The 19,465-nt window shown below is 55.9% G+C and overlaps 1 protein-coding gene and 1 long non-coding RNA gene across 2 annotated transcripts; one reads left to right on the top strand and one right to left on the bottom strand.

Moving 5' to 3' along the window:
- Positions 1 to 40: 40 nt before the first annotated feature.
- On the top strand, positions 41 to 2,796 carry Gm51875. Its single transcript, XR_003949594.1, has 2 exons — positions 41 to 211; positions 1,416 to 2,796. It is a non-coding gene; the product is annotated as a predicted gene, 51875 (long non-coding RNA).
- Positions 2,477 to 18,163, bottom strand: Ppp1r9b (protein phosphatase 1, regulatory subunit 9B). Its single transcript, NM_172261.3, has 10 exons — positions 16,457 to 18,163; positions 12,708 to 12,840; positions 11,261 to 11,381; positions 9,064 to 9,168; positions 8,021 to 8,156; positions 7,381 to 7,533; positions 7,243 to 7,296; positions 4,585 to 4,814; positions 4,258 to 4,354; positions 2,477 to 4,070 (listed from the first exon to the last, which is right to left on the bottom strand). The coding sequence occupies exons 1-10, from the start codon at positions 17,825 to 17,827 to the stop codon at positions 4,017 to 4,019; spliced, it is 2,454 nt and encodes an 817-aa protein (NP_758465.2). The 5' UTR covers positions 17,828 to 18,163; the 3' UTR covers positions 2,477 to 4,016.
- Between the last annotated feature and the right edge of the window lie 1,302 nt (positions 18,164 to 19,465).

Raw genomic sequence — 19,465 nt, 5'->3', positions numbered from 1 at the left:
TTAGAAAGATTCTTTGGGCACCCCAGTGGAGAACGGACTGTAGAGGGCAACCGGAAGTCTGGGCGCTGGCCTCAAGGGATTGTTGAATGATGACAGCAGTGGGCATGAAGATTAAAGATCAGGCTGAGAGCTATTCTGGCTATAGAATTGAAGACACAGACAGGATTTGGAGCCGGCTAGACAAAGAACTGAGAGAGAAGGAGGAGTCTAGGTTGGCTGTGGGTCTTGGCTGGGGGCCTGGCAATTCTGATGCTAGGGGTGGGACGTGGAGTGGATGAGCTCAGACTTGGACTTGGTGAGCCAGAGATGGTGGCAGGTCAGAGGTGGTGGGTGTGATCATCAGCTAGCTACCGAGGAGCAAGGCTCGGGGTATGTCAGGTACTTCTCAGATTCTTTAACTTCACCCTCCCAATAAACCTCTAAGTTAGGGGTTTCTCTTGTCCTCTAAGGTACACAGACCACACACTCACAAAAAGGAAATGACTTGTTTAGGAGTAGGTGGCAACCTTGGAGAGAGCCCAGGACTTAGCGTAGTAGAGTCTGGAGAGATAGAGTACTCCTGATGGCTTGTGGGAATGGGACACTGCCAAGGGCCCGTGGGCAGCAGCATGTTGAGCCAGGAGTTCCTGATAACTGTGAGTAGGAACAGCATCAGTGGGTCTCAGGGCATCCCAGAGCTTGCGGACCTCTGGATAGATGTAGAACCTGCAGAAAGTCTGGCTAGGCTGTAGGTTCACACGGAGGAGATGATGTCTCTGGTGACCGACCACCTGTGCAGATAGACACTCTCTAGGGCAGTGGTCCTCAATCTTCCTGATGCTGCAACCATAAACCATATTTTTGTTGCTATTTCATAACTATAATTTTGCTAGTTGTGAATCATAATGTAAATATGTTTTCAGATGGTCTTAGATGATCCCTGGGAAGCGGGGTCTCAGCCCACAGGTTAAGCACTGTGGCTCTAGGGCCATTATAGGGTGTGTGTGTGTGTGTGTGTGTGTGTGTGTGTGTGTCTTTCAATGCTTGAATGGAATGTTTCTCCTAGTCAGGCCTAAGGTGCTGAGATATGGGGGGAACCCTACCTGAACTCCTCCTCTACAGCACATGCCTGGGTTAAGGCAAATCTAACCTCAGTAGATGATGGTAATGGAGTATTTACTTTGGTTGATGGAATTAATATGACCACAATCTACCCACACCATTTGACAGACCCCCAAATGGACATATTTCATGGGTAAGACACAGCTCAGGCCTGAGAAACTCCCAGAAAAGACACACACAAGATGGTCAGCCATACAACATACTCAATATTTAAACACGAGCTACCATTCAAGCATTCCTTGGAACATCTAGGAAAGGTCCCCTCCATGAGGTAGGCATGGCTCCTACAGACCCTCATTTGTTTCCCCACCCAGGAGGCGCCAGCTGCTTCGTTTCTTGGCGAGGACTCCTGAGCAGCGACCTCTCACCTAGGCATGGTGACCTGGTGACCTGAGTCTTCATGTTTGGGGAAGCTGCTTTCATGGGATTCAGCCACCCCTGGATCTACCTGGATTCCCCAGCCTCCCAATGTTCCAAGGATGATCTGAAGAGAGGAGACACACTGAGAGGCCACCACCATTGCTAGTTTTCTGATGACCTGAAAGTAGGTGTCAGAGCTGGACAGGTCCTGCATGGCCTCCGAGGTGCAGAACCGGTTTTGAGGGTAGATTAACAGGAAGCTATTATTTGGCCTGACAGGAACAAGCTCTGCAATGGAACTAGCTGCTAGGGAGTGGCTCCCCCAGGGGCTTAGTGGCATTCATATATAGAGAACTCACTCATATCTGATATTATCAGGGGCTAACCAAAGTGACCAAAGAGCCTGGAGACGGGGCCTTTTGCTTATCACAGAAGGAAAGATGAGAATCACCCCCCAACCCCACCCCAAGCTACTGAACATATTTGCCTCCCAAGGATCTGTACAAGAAATGGCTGTGTTGTGTACTGCAGAAGTCTCATTACAATTCACTTCTGCGACTCACCAAAACTGATTCCTGGAACTGAGAGCTAGCTAAGGGGGCAGCTAGGACTATATGAGGCCTCTCAAGCCAGCTCAGGAGGGCCAAAGAACATTCTCTTTGACCGTGAGGACAATGCTCTGACAACTTATCTCCTAGGGAATCTTTGGTCCTCCTGGTACTTTGAGACCTCTGGGGTCTTGCAGATTGCTCGGTTTTCAGGGAAGGGGAGTTGCTTTCCCTGTGTGCAGCCCATCCCTGGCTACTCTAAAGACCTCGTGAAAAACAGACCTAAAGACATCGTCTAGAGAGCTCAAGAAAACTAGGGAGTGGTGGCAAGTGAGTTTGCTGGGGTCGGAGAACCGAACCAGCATTAAGATCCTCTCTAGATCATGTGCAAAATTAGTAAAAGGAGAGGACTTTCTAGCATCTCTTCCCCTCCCCACTCCAGCGCATCAAGAAACCAGGCGACGAGGCTCTGGGGGCTGCTTTTATGGGGACGACCTGACAGAGGGCATGGTCCGTACAAAACCAGGAACAATACATACATATATATATTATATACAGAGACGGGGTCCTCCAAGGGCGGGGCAGGAGCGCTGCCGGTCAAAACCGGAAGTACATCGAGGACCCGCCCACCCGGCTCCACCCCCTCCATCTGCCTGGGTGAAGTGCAGGGGCCGGGCACAGTGACAGCCAGCTCTTTCCGGGGAGTCGGGGGCACGTCTAGGGACGGAAGAGACGGGCAAGAAATACTGATTGATGGCATGGTCTATTTACAGGGGACTCGGAGAAACCGAAAAGGATAGAACTGGGTCGTTTTCAAAAGAAGAAAAAAAGGAACAGAAATTTAGGCTTAGGGCAAGGGTGGTAATGTGGAAGTGGCAAGAGATGGATTCTGAAAGGGGAGGGTACCTGAGGGGGTCTCACCTCCCTTGGTCCAAGCCCCAATTTGGGGTTAAAGTGGGGAAACTGAGTCAATTTCACTTAGAAAGCAGGCTGACAGCAAGCAGCCCTGGTCTCCAAAAAGATTAGTAAAATTTTGCCCTCCAGTGAAAACGTTGGAAAACAGCGGGGGAGGGGAAGAGGGGAGGCAGAGTCTCCTCGATGGTAATACAAGGCCTCCAGGTGTGGCCCTAGGCAGGGCCTAGCTCCCCAGGGAGAGCTCTGCAGGCACACCATCTAAGCTGACCTCCCTCCCTCCTGGCATTCCTGGGCTAGACCAAGGAAACCAGAAGCCCAGAGTGGCCTCAGGGCAGTTCCAGGAGGACGCCTATGGCTGTTTGGCACCTGGGAGAGGGGAGGCACAAGGAGAAGTTGAGGGCTGTTGCCCTTCCTAGGAAAGGGGTGCTGGACCCCAGGTGTGCTGGACTGACCCTTCCCCCGACGCCCAATCACCTCCCCCTGAAGGATACAAATCAGTGCAGGCCCAGGCCCAGCCTCTGGCTCAAGGGTGGGCTCTATCCCTCCTGGGATGGGGAGCAGGGGTGGGAGATGTTGAGGCAACCCCTCCAAGCAGGAGGCCAGAATGCAACAGACAGCACAATGATGGGGGAAGAGGAAAGGGCCAAGAACGGAGAATCTCAAGTCAAGAGGCCCAGGGGCCATACGGACCCTGTGGGCAGGGAGCAGCCTCCAAGTGGTGAGATGCTGGGAGAGCCCCAGCTCCACTCCGGTCCAGAGACACAGGCTGGAGGTTATAAAGTCTGGCAGTTTGGTCTGCAGGTCCTCGTGTCCATCCACCACCCAGGCCAGCTCTTAGCTTCTCTCGGCCTCTGCGCCTCAGCCCCACAGGGCAAGGAGACCACTCTTCCAGCCAGCATTGTCTGCCCTGGCCACCCTAAAGGGGCCTGTAATATGGGCCCTCTGGTCCCTGAAGCTGGGGGAGGTGGGGTGGAGGAGTAGGGGAAGTCGGGGCACCTGTCCCCAGGCTGGTAGGGGTGGGGTGGGGATTGAGGACAGGGGGTGAGGATAATGGGAGGGGATTATTATTGTCCGGCCAAGGAGTTATTCCTGTTAAGTAGAATTGGAGTTCCTCAGTGTCTGCAGGTTTCCTTCCAGTTCTGAGATCTAGAGAACAAAGAGAGGAGGCATCAGGCCTGGCCACTCAGCACGGGCCCTGTAACTTTACCCCCACCCTAAGCTACGACCCTGAGCTCCCAGCCAGCACCACAATCCTTCCCAAACACCATGGATTAAGTGAGTACTGGATTCCAGCTTCCATGCTGCTCACTCTGTAGGCTGCCCAGGGCGCTACCTTGTCCAGAAGTTTGTCCATTTCCTCCTTCCTGGCTAGCTCCGACTCTTCCAGTACCCGACGCTGGGCTGTCTCTTTTTTCAGGAACTCGATCTCCCTGGAGACAGGCAAGGAACAGATGGTGGGTTCGGGTGAATGGTGTGGCTTTGGTCCAGAGAGAAGCAGGCTTTCCCAAGGCCCATAGGGCTGAGTCTGGTACCCCATCGTGGTGCCCTCTAACTCTGTGTCCACTGTCTCCCTCCTCAGCGGGAGGAAGGCTGGGGTGGGGACTACCACTAAAGGCCCCTCCACCTGCCTGGGCCTAGACCCAACGCTCTTGACACATACTTTTGCTGGTAGTCCTTGATGAGACGCTTGGCCTTGCTGTACTTGCGCTCCAGGGCCTGATACTGGGCCTGGGTCTCCCGCAGGTGCTCATCCACAGCCTGGCACAGGCTCTGGGCCTCACCCCAGTAGCCCTCTAGCTTCTCCATCCGCTCCTTATTCTCCTCCACGCTCTGCTCCAGCTGGGCCTTCTCTACCCGCCAGCGCCCTTTCTCCTGCTCCAGACTCTGCAACTGTGAGAAAAGAGCAGCCCTGGGTTGGAGGAGACCAGAGTGAGCCCTGGGGGGAGCCAACAGCTTCTAAGGATTCCTGCACTCTTGGAGCCAACTGGCCCCCAGCTACTAATTCTCTGAGGCTGACCTTAGAGTTCTGCTAGGGGCGGTAGCAGGCACCCATGAGTCACCACCAATTAGCAACTTCTGCCTTATCCTAAAGATGGGAGTGACATGCCTCAGGGCTAGGGAGATGGTAGCTACGAAAGACAGTCACCACCAGACCAGCTCTGAGCCAGCCCTCTGTAGCCCTGGTTTGTTGACCAGTCCCTATCTTTGGAGATTCCTGAATAATCCAGCCCCTTTCCAGCTCCCAGGGGACTGGATTCCTGACAGCTCAGTCTGCATTCTGCTCTCTGTAGCTTCAAACAGCAGCACCTCACACAGCAGTTCTATGCACAGAGCCCCAAGTCCTGAGCTCCCGCAGGATCCTGTACCTAATCTAGACCCACCTCGAAGTCTGAGGTACCATGCCCCAAACGGCACTGTTCCCTGGACCCCCCCCCCCCCCAGCCTGAGCCTGCTCTTATCACTTCCCTGCCTGGTGGAAGATGCTGCTGTCCCACAGCAGTCCAAACGGGTCCTGGTTGTACTTCTGTCTTGCTTGCTGCAAACACCTCGTGCTTTCTAAGCCTAGATGCCTCAGGCCTTCCTGCAGACCCTCACACTTGCCACAAGGCCTTTTCAGGTAGTTCCTTCTGCTAGGAATGCCCCATCTACCCTTCCTTGTAAGCCTGTTGTGTACCAATTTCCCAGAGAAGCCTGCTGGGACTTCAGTAGGGCAGCATTCCCTGCCCTGCAACGGGACAGGGTTCTTCCTGAGCTAGAGGCTGAGGTAGAAACATAACAGTATGCAGACTCATTAAGACACACGAGGACCAGGGTCAATTCTGCCTTTACTCCTAACTGTGCCTGAAGTGGCATTAGCTGTCTGGAAGTTACCTTAGATGTCTGTCAGTTGAATGCCTCTTTGCTTTCTGAGCCTGAAACCACCTGTGACTCCTGAAACCACCTGTGACCCACCGTCTGCTTCATGTCCTGAGAGCACCCACCCCCCCAAAAAAATGCAGCCTGGTCCTTCCTTCTCATCCCTGGCCTGTATCCTGACTCTCCCTGACAGCCTCCGACAAAGCCTCTAACCAGTTTGTCCATATTCAAGTCTTTCTTACCCCCAAGCCTCCTTCCCACACCCGCCCCCATTTCCTAGATGGTGAACTTCGAACACAATTCTAGGGTCCACAGCTCCGTGCCTGCAGAACCGAGGCTACAGTTCTTGAAGGGTGAGGTCTACACAGTGTCGATTTTTCTAGCTTTCCCACCATCTAGCTGCCTCTTCACCTCTCTCAGCAGGAACAGCTACCATACCCTACCAGGCCTCCTTCCAAAGTCAGCCTGCAAGCTCCCAGAAACCCCTGCACTGCCCTGGATGCCCGTCCCCTGCCCTCCTCCATCTATGTGGGAGAGGACACACATATTCCTATTGTGCTGCATCTCCATGGCCCCTGGAGATTGGTTTATCCTACTATCCCGGAAACCCCGTGGGAGTTGGGACTCCTTCAATATATAGAAATCTGTGTGTCTCCAATGCCTGGGAGCGTGTGGGTACCCAATGTGCTTGTAAGCATCTGGTAGGCATGTACAGTAGCCATGTGTGGTTACCAGCTGGTGCTGTTAGTACGAGCATGTGTGCTGCTGGCCCAGGTAAAACTGTGCACGTCCTCTGACACTCTTCCTAGGCCGGGTGGCCTGAATGGTGGTTGTGTCTGTGCGCTTCTGGAACCTCAAGGACAGAATGGGTCTACCTACTCAGGCCACAATGCCCCTGACAGAATCGATCACGGGTGTCTGGAAATCATTATCGGTGCAGACGGAGTGTGTAGGTGTCTAACTGAATGGGTCTGTGGATTCAGGCTGGCGTGTGTCACTATATGCACCACTGTGTCAAAAAGTCTCTATCTTATCTCAGGGCCCGTGCAGAGTGGATGGCTGCTGAGCAGGACACACATACACAAGGAGTAAGACTTGGTTCATCACCGTGGACTTGCTGATACTGACTCTCGACTGAGCACTGACCCTAAAGCAGGCTGCAGCCTTCCTGGCTCTGCTGCAGGATTTCCATATATCGTCCCAGTGGCTTCTCATCTACCCAGCTCTATGCTCTTATACCACACCTTACATATGAGGGGGAAGACACCCAAGTGAATGAATAGGGGAACAGATGGGCCAGAGCTCTTGGGCCCTTAATCCTGATATCCCTGGTCTCACAGTAGCCCATGGTAAACCGTCGTATGTTAGGAGGCTGCCTGTGTGAAGGCAGAGCTCCCTCCTCCAGCGTTCAGCCGGGGTCTTCAGCAGGCACTCACGAGCACACAGGCACGCGCACCCTCACCTTCCGTTTCAGCTGCTGGATTTCCGCTTCAGTGACAGCATGCTTGATCTGGAGCTGCGGACAGAGGGTGGCACTCAGCTCCTAGGGCCAGCTACCCATCTGCCTTCCCCCACTGTCCCAGGGCCCCCCTTTTCCAACCTCCTTGAACTTGTGCACCAGCTTTTCGGGCTCCATCTCCACGGGGGACAGCGCATCCTCGTTCTCTGCTAGTTCAAACACCTCAATGGCCATTTCACCCCCTGGGAACGTTGGGCTCAGTTCTTCATCTTCGTCGGTGGCATACTCTCCTGTCTGTGGAGGGATGCAGGCAATGTGGGTCCATCTACTCCACTTCCCTCAGCAACCCTGCAGCCAGGCCGGACACCAGCAGCAGTATGCTCATGTTGGACTGGGGGGTCTCCACGGCTAGAATAGGGACACTGCAGGCCTGCAGAACCCCCTGTACTGTTTCCTCCATAACTCGGCTTCCTTGAGGACCCATCGCTCTCCTAATCAGGCTCCCTAGATTAGGGGCTCCCCCCAGAGAAAAGACTCAGAGAGGACTGTGTTTTCCTTCTAATTATAGGGAGGCAGAAGAGTGGGACTCTCCTGTTTGACCCGGAGTTCTCTGAGGGGAGGGTCTGCTTCTCTCTCAGACCATAAGTTCCCCTGGGACTTGGGGGTTTTTTGTTGTTATTGTTTTGTTTTTTGCTTTTTGTTTTACCAAGCCTGGAAAAAGTAGTTGAGGCAAATGAGTGCGCTGCTTCATCTAACCACCAGAGGGCAGTCACGGCCCTACCTCCTCATCATCCTCTCCATACTGGGCGTATCTCTGCTCCATCATCTCCCGCTGCCATCGCTCCTGCTCCAAGGTCTGCTGAATTAGCTGGGCCACTTCACTCTGTTCTCCAGGCCGCTCCCGGCCAATCATGAACCTGCAGGGGCACCAGAGTCATCTGTCATTCTGGCGTCACCCCAGCCTGGCTACAGCTGGGAATGCCACTGCCTTCCTTGTTGTGTGGGGCCCTCCCTCCAAACCTAGGCCCTCCCAGGGGAGGTGAACTGAGAGCCTGAGTCCAGAAGCTGTAGAATAAATAATGAATAGGGGAGCTGGGGCTCTCACATGGCTGCCTACCAGGAGAAGCAGGAAGACCTGCTCACCTTCCTGGCCAGCTGTGGGAAGGGGCTGTCAACCATGCTTCGGGGCTACAGGGGACATGGGCTCAGGGGCTCTCGGCATAGGAGCTGTTCCCACCAAAGAGGAAACAACAACCACAAAGCCAAGCCAAGCCAACAGCACAGGAGTGGGCAAAATGGCCCATCCTCGGGAATGGGGAATAGCCTGTAGAGGTGTGACTTGGGTGTGCTCCAAGCCCCGGGTCAGGAAGGGGCAGGATGATGGCAACTGCAGATTAGCACGGGGAGGAAACAGTGGGACTTCCAGGCATCAGCTCCTCCCCCCTCCCCTGGCCACCCACATCCTGTTTCTCTCTAACACCCTTTCCTGGGGGCAGTGCCCCTCTAGAAGTGGGGCAGGCAGCAGTTCCCAGGTGACCTGCCAGAGGAGCACACAGACTTAGTGGAGCCCAACAGGACCTGGGATGAAGCTCTAGGTGGGAGAAGCTAGTTTGGTTTTCCATAGGCGAGCCAGAGGCAGAAGAAGAGGAGAATAAACCGAGAGGAGAACATGGAGGAACAAGGAGAGTGGAAGCCTGAGTCTCAGTGGTGATCAGGGATCTCAGGATGGGAAGGCAGGCCTGGCAGGGGGCTGCAGGCACAATTCCCCGGGCAGGGACCTGGTGCGGAGAGGACCAGCTTTCTGACTGTTCCCTTGACTCTCACCGCACTCGGCCTTTGGTGTTCCTAAGTACAGAGGCTGCAAAGCTCTGGGTCACTCCCACCAGGCTCGTCCCATCCACCTCCACCAGCAGGTCGTTCACTTGGATCCTAGGGAAAGTGAGGTTGGTTAGGGGGTCATGAGAGGGACAGGAGCTGGGTTAAAGGTGGACTCTTCCCACTGGAAACTCAAGGCTCAGTCCCGACAAGGTTCCCAGAAAAGGTCCGAGAGAACCGAGAGAGAGCCAGGCAACACAGATGCAGTTATCCAGGACTACGAAAGGTGGCCAGCATACTTCCTGGAACAACCATACTCTTGTCTCCAGTCATACTCAATGGGGTGATGTGACCTGCTCAGAGCTCATTTTTACATGACATATGCCACTACCCCAATGCCCACCCAAATGCCTTGAACCCAAGCGTTCTCCTCTCCTGCTCACACACCAATCCACATCCACAAAGTTGCACACCCCGGCACAATCTAGCTGTGGGGGTGTCCTGCCCCCCACACACACACAAGAGCAGAAGATGGGGGAAGACTTGGATATCTTCTTCCACCTCCTGGGAGGTTTTGAGCCTCTTGGGGCTTCAGGTGGAAATAGAGAGAATGCCTGAGGCGAGCAGTTTTCCCCCTTATAGGCCACCTTCGCCCAGGATGCTGACATACCTGCTCTGCTAGCACACAGGTGGCAATGGCCAAGCTCTGGAAAGGGAGGGAAGTGCCCGAAGGACGCCATCCTTTCTGTCCCCGCTGCTTTCCTGCCACCTATGCTGCAGCAGGCAAAAGCCCTCTTACGTGGGCCCCCATGCCTCTAACATGACCCTACCTACAGTAACCCAGCCCTCACCACTCATGCCTGGCACGTGGAGGGGGTGTGGGTGTCAACCCTTCACAGCTTTCCTGAGGGAAAGCCTAGCCGTTCCCACTTCCTCCCCCTGCAACACACACAACCGAAAACCTGGCACAGAGGAGCCCGGGTGCCAGAGCTCTAATGCCCTTCGAGAACCTTCTGACTTACGGAACCCCAGGCCTCTGGCCACAGATATTTCACACAGGCACACACACCTATGCACACGCAATGAGCAGCCTTGGCTCCAGAACATGGCCACAACTAGCCCAATCCTATCCATCCCTGCATCCCTGGCTATCTACATTCCTGCCCCATTGGTTTCCACCTGGCTGGGGGCACATAGCTCAGCTGGCAGAGTCATGCTGCATGCATGATGCTCTGTGCTCACAGGGAACCTTTTATCTCTATTTATTTTCGTTTTGTTTTTCAAGACAGGATCTCACTATGTACTCCTGGCTATCTGGGAACTCATTATGTGTTGACCAGGCTGGCCTCAAAACACATAGATCCACCTGCTTCTGCCTCCCAAATGCTGGGATTAAAGGCTTAAGCCACTCCACCTGACTACAAGGAACCTTTTATATATCCTCACTTGGCCTTGCTAGCTCCTGCTTGGCCTGCAGCTCTTTCAATATCACTTCTTCCAAGAAGCCCACCTGTCAGAGTGGTCAGGCCCTCATACTTTATTGTTTGTTTGTTTTGTGTTTTGAACAGGGTTTCTCTGTGTATAGCTATGGCTGTCCTGGAACTCTCTTTGTAGACCAGGCTGGCCTCGAACTCACAGAAATGCACCTGCCTCTGCCTCCCAAGTGTCAGTACTAAAGGCATGCGCCACCACTCCTGGCTAGGCTCTCCTACTTTGGGCTTTCATATATTCCTCTCCACTCTTCCAGTCTGTTTGTTCTGTCTGGTATCTGTCTACTTTACTACACTGCTTGCTTTCCGAGGGTAAGGCCCTCTACATTGACTGCCAGGCCCTGGCACCAGCCCAGTGGGAGCGAGGCCCTCAGTATTTGTTAAAGGAAAGAAATGCGAAGCCTTATTCCAGACACGCAGCCTGTGTACTTCCTGCGAGGGCCAACACACCCCCTAAGCCAGTACACACCGTACTAGGTACAGCTGAGCTTCGCACCCCTCCCCCACAGAATGTGTGGGGCCCTGGGGAGGGCTTCCATCTGTTTGCGGCTGTCACCCCAAAGCCTGGCACAGCACCTGCACAGCGGTGCTCCGTGAACATCCGAAGACACACACAACACACACGCAGGCCTCCCAGGGGCTACCGCCCCCCCACCCCAGATGATGACTGCCAAGAGAGACCTGGGGAGGGGAGGGGAGCGGAGGGAGGGTGGTACCTGCCATCCCGATGGGCTGCACCACCCTCAGTCACAGTCTTGACGAAGATGCCCAGCTTCTCCAGGCCCATGTCGGCTCCGGCGCCCATGCCAATGATGCTGATGCCCAAGCCCTCAGAGTCTGTGAGGCAGAAGGGGGGTAAGCCATGACTGGCAGGGATCTTCTACCCAAGCTTACGAGTCACCCCATGATGGGAAAGAATTATGGTTCCTCCCACCTCCCTTTTGCCAGGCTAACTCATACGGGTTACTTCCTGCCCTTTGCCCTATCCAACGAGCTGACAGGCAGCAGGGTGTGTGAGGGGTGGCTGGGGTGTGGTAGGCTATTGTGCATACAGATAAGGGTGTGTGGCTGGGATGGGGACTGAGCCAGGTCTTAGCCCTGAGCCTTTGATCTCCTATTATTCTCTTCTGAGCCCAGAGCGTCACTGACCAAACGTGGATACCCACTGCCTAGCTACACCTGCCCTGCCTGACCTATGGACCTCTGGCATCCAAACATATGACCTTCCTTACCAACGCTCCCTGAGGACGGGCACCTTTACCCATGAGATGCCAGGCCTGGGAAGCATCCAGATTCCTCTCTCCCAGTTCCGGGCTCTGCTAGGTCGAGTGGCCACCAAGCACTTGTTGATTGATCCTGCCCCGTGCATCCACTTCCACTAAGCGACTGCTGACCCCACCATTGGAGGCCATCATCCACTATGACTCCTCTCTGTACCCATGCCTCGGTGATCTTTCTTTTTTTCCCCTTCCTTTTTTTTCTTTTTCTTTCTCTCCCCACCCCCAAGACAAGGTTTTTCTGTGTAGCCCTGGCTGTCCTGAAACTTGCTCTGTAGAACAGTTTGACCTAGACCTCAAGAGATACGCCTGCCTCTGCCTCCCAAAGGCATGTGTACCACCACTGCCTGGACGCTGAATTTCTAGAAGAGCTTTCCCCGTCCCTACAATAGCTCCCAATCCCTCTCAGAAATGACCGTGCTCTCACCATGGTCCATGCCACCCTGGCCATGCATTCATCCTGTGCTGAGGGTACCTCTGTGTTCAACCCCACTTTCCAAACGGTTCCTCTTTAAAGCTCAGCTCTGAAGGGCTCACTGTAGAGCGTACTCCCTTGGTGAGGCTCTATCAAACGTGGCCTCTCTTTCCTCCCAGCACTGAAGTAAGAAGTTAGAGGAGTCATCTCCCTGGGAGCCTGCTTTTACCTGTCTCTGTGCCTCCAACAGAGCCCAGGATCACCTACACAGTACTTAGGAGATGTGTCCACCACGTACCATCCCTTGGCAATACACTGCAGACACTGGTGGCTATTGATGCGGACAAGGGATGCCAAGAAAGGCAGATAGAGTCAAGAAGCCTAGCATGCGGGTACCCACAGGGGTGGCGGGGCCGAGGCTAGCATCACGGGAGACCCCAGTGTGTGCCTTAGATTGGCCTGGTCTCTCACCCTTCTCCAGCTCCACAGGAAACAGCTCCAACCTCTCCACTCGCTTCTCTAGCTCATATTCCGCAGAGGCTGCCATGGGATCCACATCCTCATTGCGTCGGTCATAGTCCTCGTTGGAGTAGGTGCTGAATACCTGGGGAGGAGCAGTTCTCAGAGGCCCGTAGGAGGGCAAGAGCACATTGGCAGGAGAAGGCCCTTGGGCCAGCTGAGTCGCATGAAGCCCCGTGTCCATCCGTCTGTCCGTCCGTCCACCCAGAGGCCCTTCCCTTCCACTGATCTCACAAGGAATCCACCTCCCAGCAAAAGGGCTTCCTAGTTCTAGAGCCCCAGGAACAAGAGAGCAAGAAATCCATTCCACATGGTATAGTCTGGGGGGGACCAGATGGACGCTCCCAGGGAGGCTGCAAGGTCTGGGAATCTCCAATACCAGGGCAGAGAGAAAGGAAGAGACAAGACCTAAGAGCCAGACAGCTGAGGGTGGACACAGACACAGAGGAGGAACGGGCTGAGCAGAAGACAGGAAGAGGAGGAGGGGAGGAAAGATGGCGAAGACACTGGAGGATGCCAGATGGGGAAGGGGAGGGGAGAAGGAGGAAAGGAGGAAAGAGGCACCAGGACCCTTCCCTACCCAGATGCTGAAATGGACGTCACAGAGGGGTGGGGAGGAAGCAGAGAAGTTCCTACTTCCCTGGAGAAGGGAAGGCTGTGAAATTCCAGGTAGGCCCCAGAGAGCAAGAGTAGGGGAGAAAGTGGAGCCCCTATGGCCCTCCCACAAGCCAGAACTGTGTCCCTGAAGAACAATAACCCTGTCCACAGGTACCGGAAGAGCCAGGCATAGGCCCCAAGACTGGGGCTCTAAAGGGACCACAGATCATGTGAGGTGGGAATCTGTCTGCCCCTGCACGGCAGTCCCTGTGCCCCTCTGCTGTCTCTCTCCTTCTAGGTGTCTAACTCAGACCTTTTCATAGGATCAGAGAAAAGGAGACGGGCTTTGTAGGTACCTGGTGTTCATGAAGAGGAACCACGGTGGTTTTTGTTTTTTTGTTGGTTTTTTTTTTGTGGCTTTACTGGTAGCTAAGTTGGCATCGCTTAAAGTCAAGTTGGGGCAGGAGTGGTAGAGGCAGCTCTTATCAGCTGTATGGACCAGAAGGGTTAAAGGAAGACACTGTCTCCAGCAAGACCTGTGCCAGGGCCTCCTCTGCTCTAGGAGCATGCTCATGGGCACCCTGCAGGCAGGGTTACCCCTTTGTTGGGGCTTACTGAATGCCATTCAAATCTCCAGTCTCATCACAGAGGCACACTGTCATGGTGGGAGGCAGAGAGGACACTTCTAGGACCAGCCATCAGCACAGCTGGGGTTTATGGGCTCACCTAGTTAATGCCCTCGACTCTACTGTATCAGACACTTTCATGCTCGTCCAGCTACTGTGCACGGGTCAGCAGATTGCTCCCCAACATCTGGACAGCGGTCCCCAACATCTGGCCAGCGGTCCCAGCCTTGAAGCAACAGACTCTATTCCACATATAATCCATTACCCAAGGTCACAGGGGTTGCTCATCCAGTAGCGGGGCAGCATCAGATTCTAGATGGGCTGTGGTAGGCGGGTCACTAGTGACTTAGTTCCCTACTTCAAAGGTGTTCCAAGCTTTAGGACAAAGAATGGCCTCAGCCTGGGTCAGCAAACTGGCCTTGTCCCATCTCTTTACCTGAGGCCTCTGGCCTTTCCCCTGTGCCCAGAGACAGTGTTGCCCCTAGCCCCTTCCCATCACCCAACCCATCTCCACACCCCATCACACACTCCACGCTGTCTCCCAAAACACTCTGGGGAACTGATCTGGGCCTTGGCTTCTGTCCACAACCTGATCACCTTTTGCATCCTGCCCCCCGTGGGAATCCCAGGCAGGCCTCAGGCTCAGAGGCCAGGGACCACCAGAAACCACACCTCCTATCAGAAGGCCCTGGGTTCAGCTATCTCCTCGGCTGACAGTTTGGAATCATATCCTCTGCCCTGAGCAGATACCCCGACCTCCATAACGGTGACAACTGGGTCAGGGAGGGGCGGAGAACCCTGGCTTCAGAATTAGTGTGGAGGTGGCAAAGGAGAAAAAGCCTGGGGCCCTAGCCAGGCTGAGGAGGCTAAAAGCCCCAGTAAGGCCAAAAGTCAGACACGTGGGGCATCTGCACTGCTCTGGCTTTCACGCTAGTGGCCGGCTTGCTCCAGAGTCACCAGGGAGTCCGGAGCACTGCTCCAAATCATGTGCTATTTTTTACCAAAAAAATCAGGGTAAGGCGTCAGATATAGACAGAGGCCCAGACCACATTCTCTCTCCATGAGGGCATGGGGCTGCTCACAAACCCCATGGGGATTGGACAACTGCCTCTGACACCCTCCCACCAGCCTCCACTCCTTCCTGGATCCCACTGCCTTCAAGGGGAACAGGGCATGGAAGAGTCTTCCAAACCCCAGAGCAGGGAGGGAAGAAAGGCTGGCCACCCTTAACCTCCTGGACCTCTACTGGCCTGGGGGGAAAGGAGGAGGTGGAGAGTGAGAGAAACTTGGGCAGCTTTGGTGTCCAGGAGTAACAAACACAATGGGGTTTGGCTTCAGAGGGCAAGGAGGAAGGAGCAGGGTCGAGGCCAACGAAAGTCCTTGGTGCTGTATGCTCCCCCAGGGACAGGCCAGGTGCTAGGCTCCATAGAGCTTGGGTAGGGAAGAAAAGACCATCCAAGCTGGACGTGCCAGCTGGGCTCACAGGGCAGGGGGGAATGGGAGTGGTCTCCTGAGCTTAATTCTCCCCAGGGGACATCTTTTCTCTACCACCACTACTCAGAGGATCTCAAAGCACTGGCTGGCACAGTTCACAAACCAATCTTCAATAGTGGTGCTAGAGAAAGGGGGAGAGGGGCTGAACAAGCAAGCCCCCAGCCTCTTTTAAAGTCCATAGAGAATATGGAAGGCTATAGGCATGAAAAGCCTGCCCAGGCACCTTAGGGGAACTTCCAAACTCACCCCCCTCTTCCTGTAGGGCCTGCTCCTTCAGGGACCATATAAGATGCCCCTTTCCTGGATGCAACCCTGGATATGGGAAGCTGGCCCAGCACAGACTTAAGGAGTAGGGTTCTTTCTCCCAGCCCCAGTCACATGGCCTTGGTCCAGCTCACCCTAGAAGACTGCTTCCTTCTTTCACTTCTGCAAAGTGGGAGTGGGAGTACTAGCAGGGAAGAGGGTCAGCCTTCCACTGTATCTTTGTTTGGGGAAGTTCCTAGCTCCCCTCTGTCACCCCAGACAGAGCCAAGCCTCACACATCCAGAAGCAGGAAGCGTCCCTAAGCTCCCCACCTTTCTCTTCCTGACAGCACATGTGTAGGAACAGTATCCCCAGGACATGTCCCACACCCCTTCAGGGCAGCCAAGTCCCAGCCTCTGGCAGCTTCTGGAAGAAAGAATGTCTGGGGGAGGAAGAGAGAGCAGGTGTCCCAGAGTAGGCGTGGAGTAGGGAGGGATGCTGGGCGGGGTTAGGAACCTGAGGGCAGGTCGCAGCAGGCTACCTTCACAATCACAGACCTGAAAACCTTCCCACTCTGACAAACAGCTGGAAGTTCCCCCACGCCTCCCTCATTGTGGGAACTTCTGGGAACCCGGCTGGGTGGCAGGGGCTGACTCAGCCTGCCAAACACGGATGTCTGGGCGGGAGCGACCACACGCACGTGGCAAGGGCAGCTCGGGGGGCCCAAGGGGGGTCACTCACTTGGATCGGTGCGGTGCTGAAATGGATCTTCCGGCTCGGGGCCGGGTCCTCTTCCTCTGAGAGCCCGGGAATCTCCACACACCCTGACTCCGGCTCATAGGGGGGCTCCCCGTCCTCTTCGTCTTCTTCATCGTCCTCCTCCAGGGCACTGCCCCCAGAGTCCTCCCCGAGTCCACTGTAGGCGCTCACATCCACCAAGTCCGCTTCCGAGAAGTCCTCCTTCTTGGATTCATCCACCTCCTCAGGTGCCATGTCCGGGGCCCGGCCATTGTCCACCCCCCTCTCTAGCGTCGCCACTGACGCCGCCGCCTCCTCCTCGGGGACCGCTTCGGCCTTGGGTTCCTCGGGTGCAGGGCTGGCTGTGGTGGCCGGGGTGCTGCCATTCTCCAAGGCTGCATGGACCGTCACCTCGGCCTGGATCACTTCCCCGGGAGCCGACTCGGCCTCAGACTCCCCACTTTCTTCAACCTCCACCGGCTTGATCTTGCGCACCTCCCGCGGCTTAGGCGGAGGTCGGGCAGGGGCCACCCGGTGCTGTGGGGGCTGCTGCCCTCCGGGGCCACGCTCCTTCTCGGTCGCGCCATCCCCCGACGGGGCGGGAGGCGGCGGCGGTGGCTGGAACACCCGGGACCGCTTAGTGACCAGCTTCGAGTTGACCTGGGGCGCCCCGGCTGCCCGAGGGGGGCCGGGTGCACGGTGAAGGCCGGTCCTCGAGTCGGCTTTCTCGAAGACCGCACTGAGCTGGCTGACCGTCGGCGACACGGCGTCAGCATCCAGCTTGTCCAGCGCCTCGGTGCTGCCGTTAAAGCGCACCACGACGTCCAGCTTCCGGTCCTGCAGGCCGGCGCGCTCCTGCCTCAGCAGCCGCCGCGCCACGGCCTCCTTGTCGCCACCCGAGGCCGCGGGGACGCTCCGTTCGAACAGCTTCCGCGTCTCCTGCAGCCGGGACGGCGGGTGCGGCGGAGGAGCGGGCTGCGCCGAGGGCGCGGGCTTGGAGTCGAAGCGGCTCACGCGCTCCGACACACTGGTGCCCAGCTTGAGCAGGGCACTGTGGTCTACGTTCTCGTTCAGGCTGCTGGCCCGCGGCAGGGACAGGCGCACCCCGCGATCGGACGCCCGTGGGGCCTCGGCCATGCCTGCGCCTCCGCCTGCCTCACCCGGCGGCCCCGCGGTGGTGCCCATCTGCAGGAACATACTTTTGATGCGGTGGACGTTGGAGCCATATTTCTTATGGTGGGCCGCCTTGGGTGCCTCGTCGGGCCCGGGTGCATCGGGAGGCTTTAGTGCCTGGATGCCCGCTTCGTAGGCGCTGCGGTGCGGGGAGGCGCTCCGGAGGGGACCCCCGGGCCCCCGAGGCTCCGTCTTCATCATGGTTGGGGGAGCCGGGTTCGCATCCCCCTGCTCCCCGCTGCCCCCCTCCAGCAGGCGGCTGGCCAAGTCGGGACCACCGCCCCCTCCCCCCAAAGAAAGAAATCCCGAAAGGCCTTCTATAGAGTCCCCCAGAAACCAAGCTGCCAAAAAACAGTTAACCCTGCTTTAAAAAAAAAAAATCTCCGAGCGCCCTGTGTGGGTCGCCTCCCCCAACCAAGCTGCCAAAGACAGCCAGCCCCCTTCGAAAGCTCTAGCGGCCTGGTGCGGTCGCCCCCACCCAAATTGAAGAAGCGGAGGCTGGCTGGAGCTGCTGGGACCGCGCGCCCAGCCCGCGAAGCAGCGGCCACGGCACCGGCTCACATCCTCCGAGGCGGTGTCAGCGGCGCTGGCGGCGCAGGCGCCCCCTACTCCGGCCGGGGGCCTTGGCTCTCGGGGTGCCCGGCATCCCCGCGCCCGTGGCTGCTCCGCTGACCCGGGCCGCTCCGCCGCGCCTCCCTCCCTCCCTCCCTCCCCCCCGCGCCCCGAGCCTCGGTCTTTCTCTAGCTCTGCCCGAACCGCGGCTGCCGGAGACCGAGCGGCTGCCCTTCTCGCCGCCGCCGCTGGGGGACTGGTACCACTGGGTCCTAAAGGGATCGGATTTCCGGGGCCGGAGCCTGTGAGCCCTCCCCTTCCCTTCCACCCTGTCGCCTGGTCTCTCCTACTCATAGTTGGCGGACAGCCTTCCGCAGCTTCACCGACCTTGGCTATTCTTCTTCAGCCCTCCCATCCCAAACTCGGCTTTTCACAATCCACTTAGGCGTCCCCTCATTTAACCCTGGGGGCGGGGAGCCATCCAGCCACAGCAGGAACTGGCCTTCTCCTCCCACAAAGTGAAGGGGTTCTGTGGGGAGGGCCCTTAATCATTTCTCTAAAGGTCCTTAGAGTGTTCAGGGGTACCAGCAACAAAACTTTTGGGTGCTAGATCAAAGTACATAATTTCTAGCTCCTTCCCAAAGGTGAAGGGGAATCTCAGAGGCGGAACCTGGGATTCTTCATTTTAACAATTCCCCATAGGAATTTTTTTTTTTTCATCTTTCAGAATGTAAAACTTGGGCCCAGCAATCTTTGTGGTGCTCTGTCCGGAGGAGAAATGAAGAAAGGGACAGGGTTGGGGGTTACATCACCCATATGGCAGGAGATTACCAAAGATGCTTTTTTGCCTTGGGAAGTCTTAAAATGACGTTGTTCACCTACCCCTTTGGGGAGAGGTATAGAATCCTGGCCTTCATAACCTGCCAGAAAAGATCTCTGAAACAGGAAGGTTTGTAAGGTGTTGGGGGAGGTTGGAAGGAATGATTCTAGAGTCCCAGGGCTAAAGTTTCCCTATTGAGAGTTCTACGTTGGGTCTCAGACTTAGAGGATTCTGGTCACTTGTGTGCAAGCGTGTTTGTGTGTGTGTGTACCCTACAAATCCCACCTTGAAAACTCAGCTTCTTTAGAGCTCCTTCATTCCTCACATACACAACAAGGGGCCTTGTTATGCCCGTTATCCTTCCCCAATCTAGCAGTGAGGATCCGTCCAATATTCAGTCAGGTCTAGATGTGTAGCTCCTCCAGTCGTTGGTAGATTCCCAGGAACTGAACAGGGTGGACACTAGG

The sequence above is a fragment of the Mus musculus genome, chromosome 11 (genome assembly GCF_000001635.26).
Source record: "Mus musculus strain C57BL/6J chromosome 11, GRCm38.p6 C57BL/6J".
Taxonomy (NCBI): domain Eukaryota; kingdom Metazoa; phylum Chordata; class Mammalia; order Rodentia; family Muridae; genus Mus; species Mus musculus.
This window is presented reverse-complemented; position numbering and strand designations above follow the sequence as displayed.